Source organism: Ischnura elegans, chromosome 2, assembly GCF_921293095.1.
Source record: "Ischnura elegans chromosome 2, ioIscEleg1.1, whole genome shotgun sequence".
NCBI classification, from domain to species: domain Eukaryota; kingdom Metazoa; phylum Arthropoda; class Insecta; order Odonata; family Coenagrionidae; genus Ischnura; species Ischnura elegans.
The window spans coordinates 86,677,104-86,694,185 of record NC_060247.1 but is presented as its reverse complement, the minus strand read 5'-3'; the positions used below and the strand labels follow the sequence as shown (position 1 = coordinate 86,694,185).

At 36.5% G+C, this 17,082-nt stretch overlaps 1 protein-coding gene across 2 annotated transcripts in view; it reads right to left on the bottom strand.

Moving 5' to 3' along the window:
• LOC124154095 (phosphatidylinositide phosphatase SAC2) overlaps window positions 1–12,335 on the bottom strand; it is a 36,333-nt gene extending 23,998 nt beyond the window's left edge. Inside the window, exons 1-10 of one of the 2 annotated variants that reach the window (XM_046527605.1) lie at window positions 12,111–12,335; window positions 11,865–11,945; window positions 11,362–11,660; window positions 10,841–11,080; window positions 9,923–10,042; window positions 8,274–8,499; window positions 6,412–6,604; window positions 6,159–6,324; window positions 5,906–6,067; window positions 4,525–4,595 (exon numbers count right to left, since the gene is read on the bottom strand). In XM_046527605.1, coding sequence (XP_046383561.1) covers window positions 4,525–4,595; window positions 5,906–6,067; window positions 6,159–6,324; window positions 6,412–6,604; window positions 8,274–8,499; window positions 9,923–10,042; window positions 10,841–11,080; window positions 11,362–11,660; window positions 11,865–11,945; window positions 12,111–12,207 — 1,655 coding nt within the window. In that variant the 5' untranslated portion in view covers window positions 12,208–12,335. The remainder of the gene's footprint in view (window positions 1–4,524; window positions 4,596–5,905; window positions 6,068–6,158; window positions 6,325–6,411; window positions 6,605–8,273; window positions 8,500–9,922; window positions 10,043–10,840; window positions 11,081–11,361; window positions 11,661–11,864; window positions 11,946–12,110) is intronic. The other variant, XM_046527606.1, reaches the window with a different exon arrangement.
• Between the last annotated feature and the right edge of the window lie 4,747 nt (window positions 12,336–17,082).

Below are 17,082 nucleotides of genomic sequence, written 5' to 3'. Positions count from 1 at the left end.
TCACCAACTACTTCTTCTCTAAAGCTGGCCCCATCATTATCTGATATTTCTATACCCACTATTTGCACCAAGGAGGTAAGAGAAGTGTACGCTTCAGACTTGGTTGTAACATGACTGGTGGGTAGGAGGAGGCAAACAGTTAACCAACAGAGGAGCAATATTGAGTGATGTGTTTCCATTGTATGAAATGGAGAATACCACAGAAGGAATATACACATGAGCATGCAAGTTGCCTTCTCAGTAAACAAAACCCAATGCCAACATTGAAAGCCTAACTGTCTTATAAATATGGGACATGGCAATAGTTTGCAAAGTAAAAATGAAATTGTAAATCAATTTTATTTAAATCTTGATATCTTTCTTTCTTCATGAGTTTTGAATGTAATGAGAGAAAAATTTCCAATCAAAATAAACAGCCTGAAAAAATACTATTGCCATAGTCAGCCAATCAGACCTGTCAAAGCCATCACATGATCTAGGTTTTTTTTCCATTTTAATCTTAGTCCCATACATAGAAGAGCACTTGTGTATATGTACATCTCACTCCTGAGGAGAACATTCACATTGACCATGATATGTGTAAGTGGTAACGTATCATGGCTGGATGCCATTCCTCAGCCACTTCCCACAAACCTCAGACATTAAATAATTCTTCCGTTCCACTAAGTTTGTGACATTTTGTTACATGAGAACATTATACCTAATAATAATAGGGAAAGCAATGAAAAAGTTTTTACTTGTCAAATCATCAATTGTACTGTGACTACTAAGATCATGCCTCTCAGTTTCTTTACCTCTCCCAGCACACTGACAATAGAATGCTAAAAATGAGAACTAAATAAAAATATTTTTTTAAAGTTAATACGTTCATCTTTTATTTTTAATGTTAATAGTTCAATTTCAAAATATATGAATGCATATTATCACCTTTAAGCAAGTAAACCTGTTATCACATTATTTTTTACCTTCTTCCACATTTTTAGAATACAGGCGGTCCCCGACTTTCGTACACAATGCGTTCCCGAAAACTTGTACGAAAGTCGAACCATTGACTTCCATACTAATTAGGGGTTACATTCCAAAAGAGCAGAATATACGTACACCCATGTCTCGTATAGCGCAATTTCGATTAGCGCAAATTCGTTCCTCGGGGAAACATTGCAACGCAGTGTAGCCTAATCAAAAATCTTAAACGCTCTCGTGATAAAACGTGAACTTGCGCGAAGTACACACGAAATTTCTATCATTTTACGCATATTAATATCATTGCTTGCCTCAAATCTTCTTTTTAGTTTATATATTAATCGAAATCCATTGCTGCGCAATGGCCAAAAGTATTACTCGTCATTTGGTCCAGATGGCCGGCCTACCGAAGTAATTTATCTCGTCTCCTTAACAGAATGAGTTAATTTAGATCATTTAGATCATAAGCGTGGGGCTAGTGGAAATGATTTTTTTTCAGCAATACGGTTTGAGACGTATCTTTGCCGTCATAGGTTATCGGGCGATTGACTTCCAGGTAGAGGGTCTACGCTAAAGCCTTCAAGGTCATCGGTATTCACGGGGGAGAAAAGAAGCGGTGGCCGAGTGGCGCATGAATAGCATCAACACATAAAAGGGTCCGCTATAGTCTCAAACACAATGGCTTCGTTCCCTCCCCGCAGTCGCAGGCCTTCTGCGTCTCAGGAATACAGTTCAGCAGTGGAAGGTGATATAGATAGAGCCATACGGAGTAAAAACCAAGAGAATATGGTAAAAAATAGGAATGCATGTAGAAAAATCAAGAATTTATCAAGAAAAACTATAAACCTAGAAGAGGAATTGAAAGAGGTCAATTGCTTTGAAAATGGAGAGCGTCAAAGCGATATTGCGCAGAAGTTTAAACGCACGATGCCTTATTCTGAATAAAGACGAAGTTAAAACATAAGTGACCTCAGCCGCACCAACTTCAACCAAGCGGTCTACACATACGGAAAATTAATAGTGAATCAGGACAAAAAGACGAGAGTGGTAATCGCTCCAAGACATTTAGTGAAAGCTCCGGTTGGTTCCAGAATTTAAACGGCAAGCAGGTATTTTCAGTGCGGCGATATCAGGTGAATCTGCAAGTGTTGATAGCGCAGTCACCGCAGCATTTTCTGATGAACTCCAAGCTGTGATTGAAAGTGGCTCCTTTCCCCCTCGACCAGTTTTTAGTGTTGACGAGACGATATTGTTTTGGAAAAGAATGCAATCTCGTTCATTCATTTTCAGGGAAGGAAAACCTGGGTCAGGTTTCAAGGCATTTAAAGACTGTTTCACGTAGCTGCTAATGACTCGGATGACTTCAAATTAAAATGATTTATCATTCATAAACTCCGCTAGCTATGAAATGGCGTTCAAAGTAGCATTTTCCTGTCATTTCGATGAGCGACAAAAGGGCCTGAGTGACATAATAGTTGTTTTTAGACTAGTTTGAAAAATCGTCTACTGCCGGCAACACATTACGATCCCCTGAGATAGCAGATGTTAGCCTATCCGCACGACAGGAGGGAATTTCAAAAGCACGTAAGAATTTTTTTTTTAACGTGAATAAAGTCTTTGAATACGTGCATACTATCTTTAAAGATGTTTTAAACTATAAACATTTTATAAATAATGTTTTCTAAGGCTTTTTATGGGAATATAGATGTTTTAGAGGAAATTCAATACCCAAGACCTATGCTACCAGGAACGCATCCCTATCTTCCCAATGTTAAAACGCTCTCGTATAACGCAAATTCGTATAGCGCAAAGACCCCAAGGAACGCATCCCTTGCGCTATACGAGACATGGGTGTACTAAAACCTTTTTTTTCACGGAATTCATTTCAATTGACTTAATTTTAATAATATGTTAATAAAACTCCTCAAATCATCTAATTTCTTTCGAAAATACGCAGAAAATGCAAATAAAAGTTTAAAAAACAAGAACTCTGTTGGCTATCGAGTGAAACTTCCTCTTGGCGTTTAAGTTGACATTCCACTTATTACGTCCACTATAAATAAAAGGACATATCAAGAAGCATAACAAAATGTATTTGTTGAACCCGCACTCTGGATACCTTTTAATTTTTACACCAAAATTCGATATTTGGCAGGTGACATTCGTGATCGCGTATATTCCGCGTGTTATTCAAAAAAGACAAAAGACAAACGGAATTCGGGTGATATTTCGTGCAATATCGTTGCTGAAGGTTTACATGAATTAAACAGCACTCAAACGAAAAAACACAATTAGAAAGAAGGTCTTACTAGTTTTATTGAAAGCTATTCGATGATGTCTAGTCAAATTCTTTTGAAAAATATCTTCAATTAAGGCTTTCTTCTTCTCTTGATAAAGCAGCCTATAGCAGGCAGTCTCTCTCCCAAATAAATCACCTAGATTAGAGTCAATTACCAACAATTCCCTTCATTATATACGTTCGTATTGTTTGCATATACTGCCGATACTGCCATTTGAAACAATTGAATGTTGGGATGCGCAATAAACATCGCGGGAATTTTAAAAAAATTGCAGACCAACGTCCGAAAGTCCGAATTTAGCGTACGAAAGTCGAGTAAAAGGTGTCAATTTTGAACGTACGAAAGTTCGAATTGTACGAAAGTCGAGGACCGCCTGTACAGCTCAGGACTAATGCATAAGCTGCCCTACTACTTTCGAACCTAAAAACAAAACTACATGAGTGTATCAACTGAAAGATAATTTCTCAACTGCTGACGAATACTTAGGGAGAGGTTGGAAAGAGTCAAAGTCTACATGATGTTGACAAGAAGAAATATGAACAGGGATATGGTGACAACCACATGTACTTCAAGTGTATCCCTACCCCAAATTAGCTGCCGCAGGTTTTTAAGTGAAGAGTTTTCCCAGATCTAATAAAATAGTTGATACACAACCCCTTATGTTCCCTGCATACTTAGAACACCAATTTTATTTTATTTTCTTATGCATGAGATTTTATATTATAAAAAAATTCCATAAACACTACAACTCCATTATGTATTAATGCTAAGAATGTTGCAATCAATAATTACAACAGTGCATTAGGGAATGGTGTAACTTCACTACAGATTTTTACATTTTGTAATCTTCAAGTGCTATGTGGTCCCATTCTGACGGTGTTTTAATTAGGAACCCACCACACCAATTTAATGGTTTTAAAACGCAACCCGTATACCATATTTGTTTTGTGGGTCACATTTCACCCCTTGGTTTTCGCAGGATATAATTTAAAGGATCACTGAAGTATAACGTGAGATTACATAGGATGCTATTTTAACCCCCCTCTCCCATATAACAAAATTTTAGCTTTCACGAACTAACTAATCAATCTTCCGCCCTATACCTTAAGTTAAAAATTCATTACATGCTGACTTAATGATGGAGAAGTACAGAGCTTTTAGCATTAAAGTGATTATTTTGCATCCGCTGAGAGCGACTAACAATAGAAAGCTGAAATGATATTATATCTAACTCAAACTTCAGGGAAAGGGTATAAATTACCTATTGGCAGAATTCATTCCATCCTTCATCAGACCTGTAAACTTTCTTTCACCAGTTCTGGTGTAGTCTCCCTGAAAATTAAAATCAATGGTTAATTCATACGTATCTATGAAATTAGCAAGTATATGCATGTGACTATCACAAATAACAATCTTATCTGAAACAGCAAACTAAAAAAACTGTGAGTAAGAACTCACAAAACCCTATGAGGTTTTTTTTTACAGGCATATGTTTTCCTCACTCCGATTTTCAGCATTGTTTACAGGGAGGGGAAGAGATATATTTGGTTGGGCTCTGTAGCTGAAGTATACAACTAGAATGAGTCTATTGTAACAGGCTCAACTTTGTGGAGGTTCATTCTAATAAATAAAAGCTAACAAACTATGTATAAATCCACCAATTTATTTATGTTTCGACTAGTAGTACCACATAAATAAATGGTGGATTTATACATAGTTTGTTCGCTTTCATTTATTAACTAGAATGAGTTCATCTGGAGGGAGTTCACATGACACTGTTACTATTTCAACCCTTACTCCCTAATGCCTAAAGCCTTAGCAATCCAACTACAATAAAATTCAGGAGAACGATGTATGATTTTTCAACATCAGTGTATGATCTTGAAATGATATTCTACAAAACAATTTTGATAAATGAAGCTTAATTCAAAATTCAACCTTTCCCAGTTTTTTTTAGCCAATCGAGTTAGTTTAAATTCTGCAGTGTTGCATACATGTTAACACTAAAAAATACATTCACTGCAAAAAAAAATCACTTCACTTGACCAGTATTTGAACCTGGATATCTGAATTGAAGCCAGGTTTGCCACCAGTTACATCCCCACACCATTGTTAGTCAAAGAAATTTCACAGGAGATTTAAACCAAAAAAGCTATTTGAGGTACTTGTCCACACTAAATCACAATTGAAAAGAACTTATGCTTATTAATGCACTGAAGGTCAGTCATTATTGAGCAATACTTTTTTTTCCTCACACAGCAGTTAATTAGGCACATTCTCATCACGAGAGCCACATTTTATTAAGTGAAAAAAATAATTGCTCAGTTTGAATCCCCTCAAACATTTCCTTTTACTACCAGGCACACAGACTTCCAGAAAGGAAATCTGACCAACTCTCGAGTATATTATTGCAATCCATTCAGCGATTCGTAAAGACTTTCCCATCAATCCAAGCAAAAACTCCATTCTTGCAATCAGCCCAGAGTGGTCAGCACCGTAACATCAATACCAAATTTATTTTCGCATGGAATAGATTTAGATACGGGAAATACATTTTTATTTTAGACAGAACTTCAAAAATTGAGTCATACACTACTTGTCTCGGTACAATGGGAAGTCAGTCATCATGCTGACTACCTCACCTTTAAAGCATTGGTCCCAGCATACTGCTTGCTTATAGTATCCCCATTGTTGGCCCAAAGAAGCTGGAATGTATTCCTGATATTTGCAGGAACAATTCCCTCAGGAGGAATAAGGCCCAGTTTGGAGAATTGAATTTCCATGACAGCTTTTGCGATGGCAGTCTAGAAATGTAATCAAGGCTACACCATCAGTTTTCTGAAACACTTATTGTGTACTTCTTGATTAAACTGCACATTAATAACTAAACATTACCTGAACAACATTGGTCCTGTCAAGACAATCAATGCAATTCACTCTGAACACTCCCTTTTGAGAACAGATTGGTCCTTCTTTATCAATCCAACAAAATTTCATTTCTCGTATGACGTCCACTAAATTTGCCACTAATACTGATACATTTTCGAAATGCATTCCTCGACTTAAATGGAAGCAAAAGAAAATAACTTTAATCAAAAATTACCACTGATAAATGTCAATACATCCTCATGAATGACATAAATCTTACCAGTATTCATGGAAATCAAAAGTTACATAGGTCAAATCTGGACTATTATAGTTGAAAACATGATTGGTGTAAGCATCACCCACTATTTTCTCTTTCCCAGCTTGTTCAATCAAACTGATGATACAGGTTGGCCCATAAATTGATAGTTCTTCCTCAAAATGCTTTTCAAAAGCCACTTGAGTCTCCGCTTCACCTGTAATATGAAGAGAAAATTGTGAACAACAAAGCTTGCATTATATTGAAGACCAAGGATCAAAAACAGTAGGATAGGTAAAATACTTCTGCTAGTTGGCACTGTTTTAAATTCAGAGAGTTTAAACATTCCAAATTTATAGCACAATCATAAAACATAGTGATACAAAATTTATTCCACAACACCAAACAATAACTAATAAAAAATTTACTGCCCAGTCATAGAAAAAATACTACTATCAATCCGAGAGTTGAGTCATACAAATTTAAGACAAATACCTCAAAGACCACTCATTTCCATAAAAAGCCATAAAACTAAATCTCGTCTTCTTAGTCACTGTGCAAGTGCTGCTTTTTCATTCCCATTCCTGTCCTGTGACACACATTATGTTCGTGTACAGAAGATCAGAATGGAAAGGAAAAGAGGGTGAGAGAGAAAAGGGCAGAAAATACGGAGCTGGAAGGTTGTGAAAACATAGGGTCAAACACGGGAGAATCTGGAAAATCCTGGAAAGTTGGTCACTTCATTACAAAATTGCAAAAATACACTATGGGATTAAATCCTAAATATTTGGGCCTGAGGGCATTAGGGAATTTCAATTTACAGTGGAACCTCGTTAAAGCGAGTACGGGCTATAGCGACACCCCCGCTATTACGAGAGATAGCCGATGCACCGTCAATTGACCCTATAATAAGCGTGTTAAAAAATTCGTTTTTACGAGACCCTTTCGGTGTTGGCTCTCGCCATAGCGAGGGTTTCACCGCCGGAAGACTTTCATGAAGACTCCTTAACCTCTGTAACTGCTAGCGATCTGTTAGAAATGAAGTTAATGGAGTGCTCAGTCTCAAATGTATGTGGTAAACTGTCGTTCGATAAATATAATGATGACGAAACAATGCTTTGCATGATTTTTATTTAGTGCGGCGCTTATAAATTGTCTGAATAGTTGGTCGTTATTTGAGTAAGGAAATTTTGTGATGCAAAAAAACATCGCCTTTCGTCTGGATTTATGCTTACGTTTATCGGATAGATGTTTATCTGTCGCCGCACCACTCCTGTTCCTGTATATCTGTTCGCAACAGGTATATTGGCTATTATTTGCTCCACCTCCGGTAAAGCAACAATTCGCTATAGCGAGTGTTTATTAGTGCACCGTGGGGTGTCGTTATATCGAGGTTTCACTGTACTTTCAGTGAGCAATTCAATATGCAAGAATTGCTTATAATGTTGAATAATCCCTCAAATATGAATTTCAACAATCTTAATATGAATATATTTAAACGATTGAGGAATTAGTAACATGAGAATGCATTATCCTGATTAATCGCAGGCATTTTTTTTAAAGCAGTAACAGGACCTTCAATTAGCCCAGCATCTTTGTCTTTAAATTTTGGATTGCTACCCCCTCCTGACTCTAAAACCAGATACTTTTTGTAGTGGATTTGTTCTTAGAAAAATTTACCTCTTTCCATTACTTTCTACTTGAATCAGACTTTAATGACTTGGTAACAACATGAGGTATCCTCCAAAGGAAACTAACTTGATAGTTTGCTGAAAGGGAAGAGATGTCTAATGCCCTTTTCAACCCTACTTCTTGTGGGCAGTCAAGGCATTTGGTTCACAATGACACTAGCATTCATAGATTAGGTGGACATAATTATTTCATACCTTTGTCAAGCCTAGGAGGTGGTCTGTACTTGTAGCCAGGTTGACTCCAAAAGATGGGAACTGAGCCTCTGACCTGCACAAATGACACTAGGTGATGGTGGTGTGATATTATCTGCTCAGTCTCGACATAATTGGCACACTTTCCTGATTCATCCACTCCTCTCCTCTTGTACCTAGTTCCAGCACGAAATCGACTTCTACGAGAAATAAGACTTATAGTGAATACCTGCAAAAGAAAAAACGAATGAAAAGACACATAGTAGATTGGTTTGATGAGGGATCAACAGGTATTTAATAGTGATCAACAATAATACAAAAAGAGGCAATCAGAACACAAGCTTACAAAACCTGCTGTCAGCATCAAAATGATGTGCTGCTGTAATTCACAAATTTATAGCTGTGCTTGTGTGCATGCTAAAGCGATGAACACTATGTCATTTTAAAGAAAACTTTACTCTCACTCTACCACTAACATCCACTACCACCCATCTCAAGGAAAACCCCATAACCACACAGGCACACAGCGGACATGTAATTCCAGTATGGAAAGTATCACCCAAATCAGTGACCACCCAGTTTATGAACACAAGCATGGCTCAAAAAGACCAATAAAAAAGTAGACACTAATAATAGCTACTAAAGTGAAGTTCTAAGGAAGCCAAATAGCCAAACCACAATTTTCTAACAGAAAAAGAACCTTAGTTATGAATCCCTACATGAAGTTGGTAAAAAAAATTGTTACTTAGTAGATACAGCAATTCCCAGCCACCACATGTAAATCCACTAGACCCAACACTTTCACAGGGTTCTGGAAGTGCTACATATTTGTGCAGAACAAACTCAATTGTCACATTCTTAAAGGATCCTCTAAAGCAAGTGGAAACAGATGGAAGGTTTAAAATGGAGTAAAATCAGGAATCAAAATTGATGTAACAAAAAAAATTGTACGAAAGCGACATAACCATACAATTCAGGAAAGAAAAAAATAGGTTCAATAGCAATGGCAATTTCCTTGTCAAACCAGGTCTAATGAGACTAAGATTACACTTTATAGAGACAGCTGACATACTTTTTCTATATTCCCCTCTAGTTGAAGGAAATACATAACTGTATTCTAAACCTTCAGTGGCATCCAATTTTCACTAGATGAAATGGTAATTTTGTTCAGTTGTCAAACATATATGTACAGGAAAGGAGAGCTCCAAAACAACCTAAGTGATGTCACAAGCCTTAAAATTCCCATAGCGTTCGTAACCTCCAGGGCCCTCACTACTGCTGAGAGGTTACCGCCCCCCAGGCCTCCCACCCTTGTCCCTATCCTGGATCCGTCACTGAATACCTTTACTAGTTGATCTTGGATTGATAGGCAGTTTTATATTAGTATAGTAAACTGAACATGTTTTCAAAAGGGTCTCAGTGTGGTTAAGTCTCCCCTAAATCCAAGGTAGAATGGTTAATGTGGTGCTGTCGGAATCCTTGACATTAACCTCATCCTGTGTGTAGACTACGTAATTTAGGTTTCATTTTCAGTTGATATCAACCCAAATGTAATTTCAAAACATTTTCCCAGCAATAGTCAATATTTCATATTAGCACAGGTAAGTAAAATCAAATGCAATACTGGAAATTAAATGCAACTAATGGCTTACCTCATACTTAGGTTCATAACCAGATTGACCAGTTAGTTCAAAACCAACTTCTACCTGGCACTGCTCTATTTGAACAAAGCCTTGAATGATTGGCACAATCCAGAAGTCAGCTCGGGGATTCTACAGAGAGAGATAACAGGTATTTAGGTAACATTCATTGGCCAACCTTGCCCATAATTCATGTAACACGTTGGTTATACATATATTAAAATGAGTTGTGTTTAAAAACATTTCAGCTGTAACTTAAATTAATAATGCCTAATTCAAAATTAAAAACAATGGAGACTTATACAGCAAGATATCTTTTTGCCATGTAAACACTGCCAATGGTATAATCATCCTCTAACATTGAGGAAAAAAACCACTTATAGATGCTTTAATCATTTCATTTATCTCTAGGTAACTTTCCAGCAGTGCTTAACTAGTGGACAAGGCTATTTCCAAAACAACTCTTCAGTTTGAGCATCATTGAGTTTATCAGAAGATACTCAATGCTCTGATTACCAACCAACAATTTTCAATTGAACTATAAATAAAATTCATCCAGTATTTCTATGGAAAACCAAGGAAAATTTTTCTGCGGAAAACTCAATGGTTCATCTTGATTCAGACAACAAGTTGAGATCTTTCACATTATGGGTAAAAGACCAGCGAATCTAGAATATAAGAGAGATAATTCACTCAATGTCAGTATTGACTGTTAATACAACCTATGATGAAGCAACAATGATAAGATTTGCTATAGAGTGAAAGAAAAGTCCTGCTGACTTTATTATTAATCTCTTTTTTAATCAACATCTATATGTAAGAAGAAGTTTCCACTTTAATTAAACTTTACACGTAAAATGAGTTACTTTATAGACATTTAATAATGGGGAAAAGGTTACATAAATTAAAAAAAACAGAATGAATACATACCTCCAGTTTTATCACATCATCCAGCATATTCCTATTCCAAAAGAATCTGTCATCCACCCGCTTCCAGAGAGGAATACCCTCAGTTTTCATGTTGTATTGACGTTGAAGAGGATTAGTCAGATCGCCAGTTAAAGAAAAATAAAAAGAATCGGTTTCAGTAAATATCTTATGAAGCTCTTCTAAGATGCGCCTCTCGAACCTTTCACGATCTTTGCTGTCACTTCTTTTTCCAAGTTTAACCTGAAATTCATAATAAAGGAGCTTTTCAGTGTAAATGTGTGGTGAGTAAAAATGAATGATAGGAGATAGTATCACACTACAACCAATACATTGGATTATTAAGTGGTTAATGACTAAAAGGCACACTCATCAAGATCATGAAATACAATATCTAAATTTAAGGTGAAAAACATTCAACAGCAATTTCAATATTAAAAAAGCCATTTGGAATCAATTTTCTTAAGCAAAATATGAAGTTGTCGCAAAACTGAGCCATAAAGAGCCAAAATAGCGTTTCTCACCTGCGAAGCTGCTAACGCAGCAGCCTGTTGGGTAGTAGACTTAATGGTGTTTGTGGCGGACTTTATGGTTCCCCATGTCTTCGTAAAGGCAGCTTTCTGTTGCAAATCAAACAAACCACCAATTTTTTCTGTCTTACGACTTTTTTGATGTTTTTTACATGGTTCTAAGGATAACTCGGATGCTCCGTCATCACGGAGGGGAAGAAATGTGATAGACTGAACCTTATACACTTTGTGACCACCAGGTAATTCACCAACGAATGCACATTGTTTAATGAGCATGAGACGGCTGTTTAAAACTGAAAAGAAAAATAAATACGTTGATATAATAGAATATACTAATAACTTCTGGCTTATTTGCGTAAGAGCGTTAGAATAAACCCCAATAACGCTGTCGAACAAGTAAGTCAACCTGAGTAAAAAGTTACCTGATACAACTATAAAAACAAATTCCTTATCAAAAAACATGACGAAAGTCGCCCTAAAATAAACAAATTACCTACCTGAATGGAGTTCAACTTTTCCGATAAATCCATAGAACACCCCAAGGCACTCAGGATTGTTAGCTGACACCAAATCCCATCCTGAAAATGTCAAAGGTAATTACGTAGAGATACAAGTCAGACAGCAATTGCTTCAGTAAAGATGTACTCTATGTAACAACTAAAACACTTTACCACACAGAAACAATGAAGTAACCACATAAATGGGTTCTCAAACTTCAAATCATGAAATATACATGAACCAACCTGACTTCGCTTGAAATTGCCCAGTATTTCTATCGCACCACAAGCTGTTATCCCCGTTTTGAAAGATGTAAAAGTCATCAGTGCGAAAAAGCTCCATTTCCAGGTATTATTGCAGATGTAACAGATCCACACCTGAACATTACTCGGACGAACATCTGTCATGTGCGATTGTAAACGCCCATTCGTGACTTTCGGGATTGCATGTTTCCCATCTTTAAAACACTACTTTAGTCGCTGAAACACTACAATAAATGCAGAACCTCATGAATTGCTATCAGTTGCCAGAAACCAATAATTAAATAGCTATATTCGAAAAATTAGATAAAACTTCAATTTGGCCGCATATGTTAAATTCTGGCTTGACCTAAACAGGACAAATGACGCCCGATAAAGCCCATGGGCAGCGGGTCGTGAAGTAAACATTCAAGTTTATCTGGAACATTGATTTTTATGGATGATGCGATCAATGCTTAAGGTATCGTCATGTGATTAATCAGGAAAATGTTATGTATCTATTGATTAAAAAAGCGCTTTATTTGCGCTCATTGATTGGCAGTATTCGTCCGAAGCTTTTTTTCAGCCTGGTGCCCCTCTTCATGGATTCTTGTGTACCTCAAATGAAACAAAGGTAAAATAAATTTTTTCCCAATAATTAGTAAATGAAAAAATTGCTTGCACAGAGCCAAATACTTTTTATTCTCTGAGTAGGAATTAAAGTAATTTCTTGATCAGAAATACATGCGATCGGCCGAAGAAATTCAATGGGAATGCTATTTGCTGATGTTGTTTCATCATTAGGAGTTTCATTTTCCGACTGGTTTATTGGAAATTTGATTTAAATTGCTTAGGATTAAAATTGCCAATTTATACTTAATAAATCTCGGAGTGCAGGGTGGCCCAAGGAAAGGAATGTGTGCATCCCCTCTCCTGAATGTTTCAATTTCATATGCTAGGGCGAGCTCTAAGCTCCATCATCACTTATCCAAACCAGTAAGCAGGCTGATTCACTGAAGGAGTGCCGATCTATGACTTATTTAAATATAGTTATTCGCCAATTTCTATCAAAGGCTTGTTGAGTATTTGCTGCGAATAGGCAATGTGCCACAGGTAGCGGTAAGGGAGAAAATGTGAGGAAGGGGTTAAGGGATGTATAAAGGCCAAAGCATAACCATAGGTTTCCAATCCAATCACCAGGGAATTCAGTGACCACCAGTGTCTTAGCGTTAAATTTGCTACTCATTTAATTTTAGATACATTGCCACATGGAACGGAAGCTTACTAAGAAACATGCCAAGTTTTTTAATGCTGGAGAACAAAATTTTATATTTACCAAACATTTAATCGAGAGTAATCACACAATATATTATGAGCACTGTATTTATCATGCACAAAATTAAGGGTAAAGCTAGATTTTTGTGCAAAATGGAAGAGTGACAGCAAGGAAAAATGGCTATGTTAACATGTGGTTAATTGAATTATATTCCACCACTACCAATCTCTAATGGCATTTTTTTGTAACCTCTACTAAGTTCAAGAAGTTTTGACTTCATTACTGACCTTGTGTCCTAACATGTGTTTTACCTACCACCCTCCTACCTTACCGCCATATGGTCATGTGCACATATCTATCACCAAATGTAGCATTAGTCATGTCACCTAATCTTCTCACTGGCCTTTTGTCTCCTGTTGGAGGAGGGTGTACCCACTTCCCACACAACCTTGGTGGTATGCAAAACCTCTCAGCAACAATTCATTTGAGGTAGGATATGCATAAACAAACGGCTTATACATATTCATCAGCTACCTTTGGCATCATAATTGTTTGTGTAGCTGGTGAAATTTAAAAAATATCTTGGAGAGCCACCTTAAAGATTAAATATTTTTCATTTTTTACAGAAATTACTGGGGGCAATGACTGACCCTCCATCAGCTATCTAATCCACCTCTTCCTTTCCTCTCCCCCTCTCTCATATTTTAGGAAATGAACTCCCAATGTTGTACTCTGAAAATGACATACATCGTCAAAACCATGGTTGGAAAGAATGAAGTGTGAAATCTAGAAGTGATGCTTATTTTTCTATGGCCATTCAACTCTCGATTGTTGGAAAATCTGACTGAATTAAACAAATCATTTTTAACTGTGACGCCCCACTCCCTCTTACCATATCTTTGATATCCACACTAAACAGGCAGCAGTGGAAAGCCATGTCTCACTCCTTAGGCAATGCTTCCCAGCCTGTTTGTCCATTGGCTGACCCTACTTGTGCTGCATTAGCCATAACTATGCTGATTTATATGAGTTTACTCTCCATCCAGCAATTCAGAAATAGGCTCTTCTGCTATTGCATTTCTAGGCCCATGTCTTCCTCGACTTAAAGGGTCAAGCCTAAGGTAAAAGATCATCATGCATAACTCAACATAAATTAACTAATTATTATTAAAAGAATAGAGAGATGGCACTTTTCCAGAGATTTATTGATAGTACGTTGTACTTGATAATGACCTAACGGTCGAAATGCATCGTACTCTCTCTAAACCTGTGGGAAAGTGCCATCTTTCTATTCTTTTAATACTTACAGGATGCCATTCGACCATATTTTGCCTGATTCTGTTACTTTTAAAATAATTAGTGCTTTATTACACCATATGGAGGTTTAAATACTTAATAGTTATACATAAAGGCTATGATACATATTGATTGATGTTAACTCATCCATTGAAAATATGGCTTTCTCGTAGTGTAGCTTAGGAAGTATTATTGGTGTCGTTTTACTTATTTTTTTGTAACAAAACTAGCAATATTTACAGGAATTATATTTTAGCAATGAGATTAAGGTGATAACTGATACAATGTAGGTATTTCATGGTGGAAGTCAATAATCATAAAAATATTCCTGATAATGGTATTTCAAGTGGGTTAAAAGCTAGAGGGCTGTGCAAGGAAATGCATTCTTATGGAGATTTATTTGTTTTATTTCAAATTACAAGTATGACTGAACTTCATTACAGTATGTGCATAAGTGTTTCTGAATGTTAAATTTTCCATTATTAATTTGAATTAACAAACTTTGTTGGGATTCAGAAGCAATAGTTCAGAAGAAGTCCATCCTTACATGATTCAATTCCTGGAAGATAGAAGTTAATATATTTATCATATAGGTGATTTTTCATTACATTATTATTATTATTATTACATCTACGATGCATGGTACAGTGATTACAAGAATACGAAGTGGTGTATACATTAACTCTTTAGGATTTAAATTACATATGTAAGTCATATTTTTACTGAGTGCATGGTTTCAGCTAGTCCAAGAACTTTGCGAATATGTACACATGGATGCCTAGCAACTTTCAATACCTCCTTTGCACAAACGCTCAGCAATCTCCCACCAAATCAAATCCGCTCATCTAGTACTATTAGGGCTACTAGATGAGTAATTTGATTTGGTGGGCGATTGTTGAGTGTTTGTTCAGAGGAGGTATCGTTTTCTTACTGCCAAAATTTAGAGTTTCTCTTATCAACCCTTTAGAAACCCATAGCATGGAGTATTTTAGTTCATTTCTACCAAATGTCTATATGTTTCAATGTCTCTTTTCATAAATACTCTTTGTACTTCAGTTTGCAACCAGGGGAGGCCCATGTGCTGGTCTGAGTAGTAGCTTAAAAGCAATGACTCACTTGGCTTGACCTTGTAATGCCATCAACTTATCTGTGAAAGTGATGAGGCAGTCAGTTTGTTACTGCAAATAGCTCGAGAAGTTGTCGATGGATCAAAGAATGAAGAACTACAGATATTTTTATGTTAGAAACTGTTGCGATTGGCAATAATGAAAAATTGGTGAATGCATTTACATATAATGATTATAAAGACAGCTTTTCGAAACCTCAGTGATGGTGCATAGTATGTGCTGAGGCAACTGTTTGTATGATGAAATTTGAATTTTTTCCTCTCAGATTTTTTGCTCATGCTTTTTGCTATTCACTGATTGGAATAATGCTTTCTATGATTCAATCCCAAGTATCCCATGCCTAGGAGTCAAATTACGGAGACGAAGCTGAGTAATTGATGTTAAATAAAAGAATTTGTAAATTCTACATGATTTTAGTAACAACCAGTTTGACGAAACTGGTTGTTACTAATACCATATGTGAAATTTACAAATTTTTTATTTAACATGAAGCAATTTCACCAAGTCACGCCTAAAATCATCAATTTGATTAATTGAATCCTCAGATGCAATGGCTCATGGAGTGTGCTGTTAGGTTAGTTGATAGTTTAGCCTAGTAACAATGACACTTTTTGTAGCAATAAAAGATTTTTTGTAAGGCAAATTTTTGTTTGTATATCGCCTATCGTGCAGGTGTAATAGGGTAGTTTCCGTCATCAAAGTAAATGAAAGGCATTGATTGTGATTCGTTACCCACCAATAGTGTATTCATAATATACGAATTATATGGTTTTAAAAATCCCAGTTTAGACAAATGGCAATGGTCAGTGAGTAGATAGGAGTTGTACATCGTCTGAGATTACCAATGCATGCATGAGGCACAGAGCTCAGGGTCATCTCACATCTCTTAATAATCACCTATTAAAACTGCCTATAGTTGGAAAGTTTCCTTCATTTAATAAGGTATTAGTAATCCTTATTTAACCCAAGCGCTACCTGCTAGCAGCCTTCATCGCAGGGGCGCACATATCCTCGGCCCAAGGTCACCTTACTTTGCAGCAGCGGGAACCAGAATGACTTCACATGGGCTTTTCCCAGAATTCATACTTAGCCGTTGCGTTTTCGCGCCCATGAAAATTTTCACTTTTCATTTAAGCGCAAAAAATCGATATCGTCATTTTAAAATCTTAGAGCGTGAAATGCATACTCCAGGATTTTTCGATTTAAGCAATAAAAAAAATAGGAAACCACCCTATTATTGCTCGTAAGATATGTACTTGCCTCTATTTTCCCCGATTGG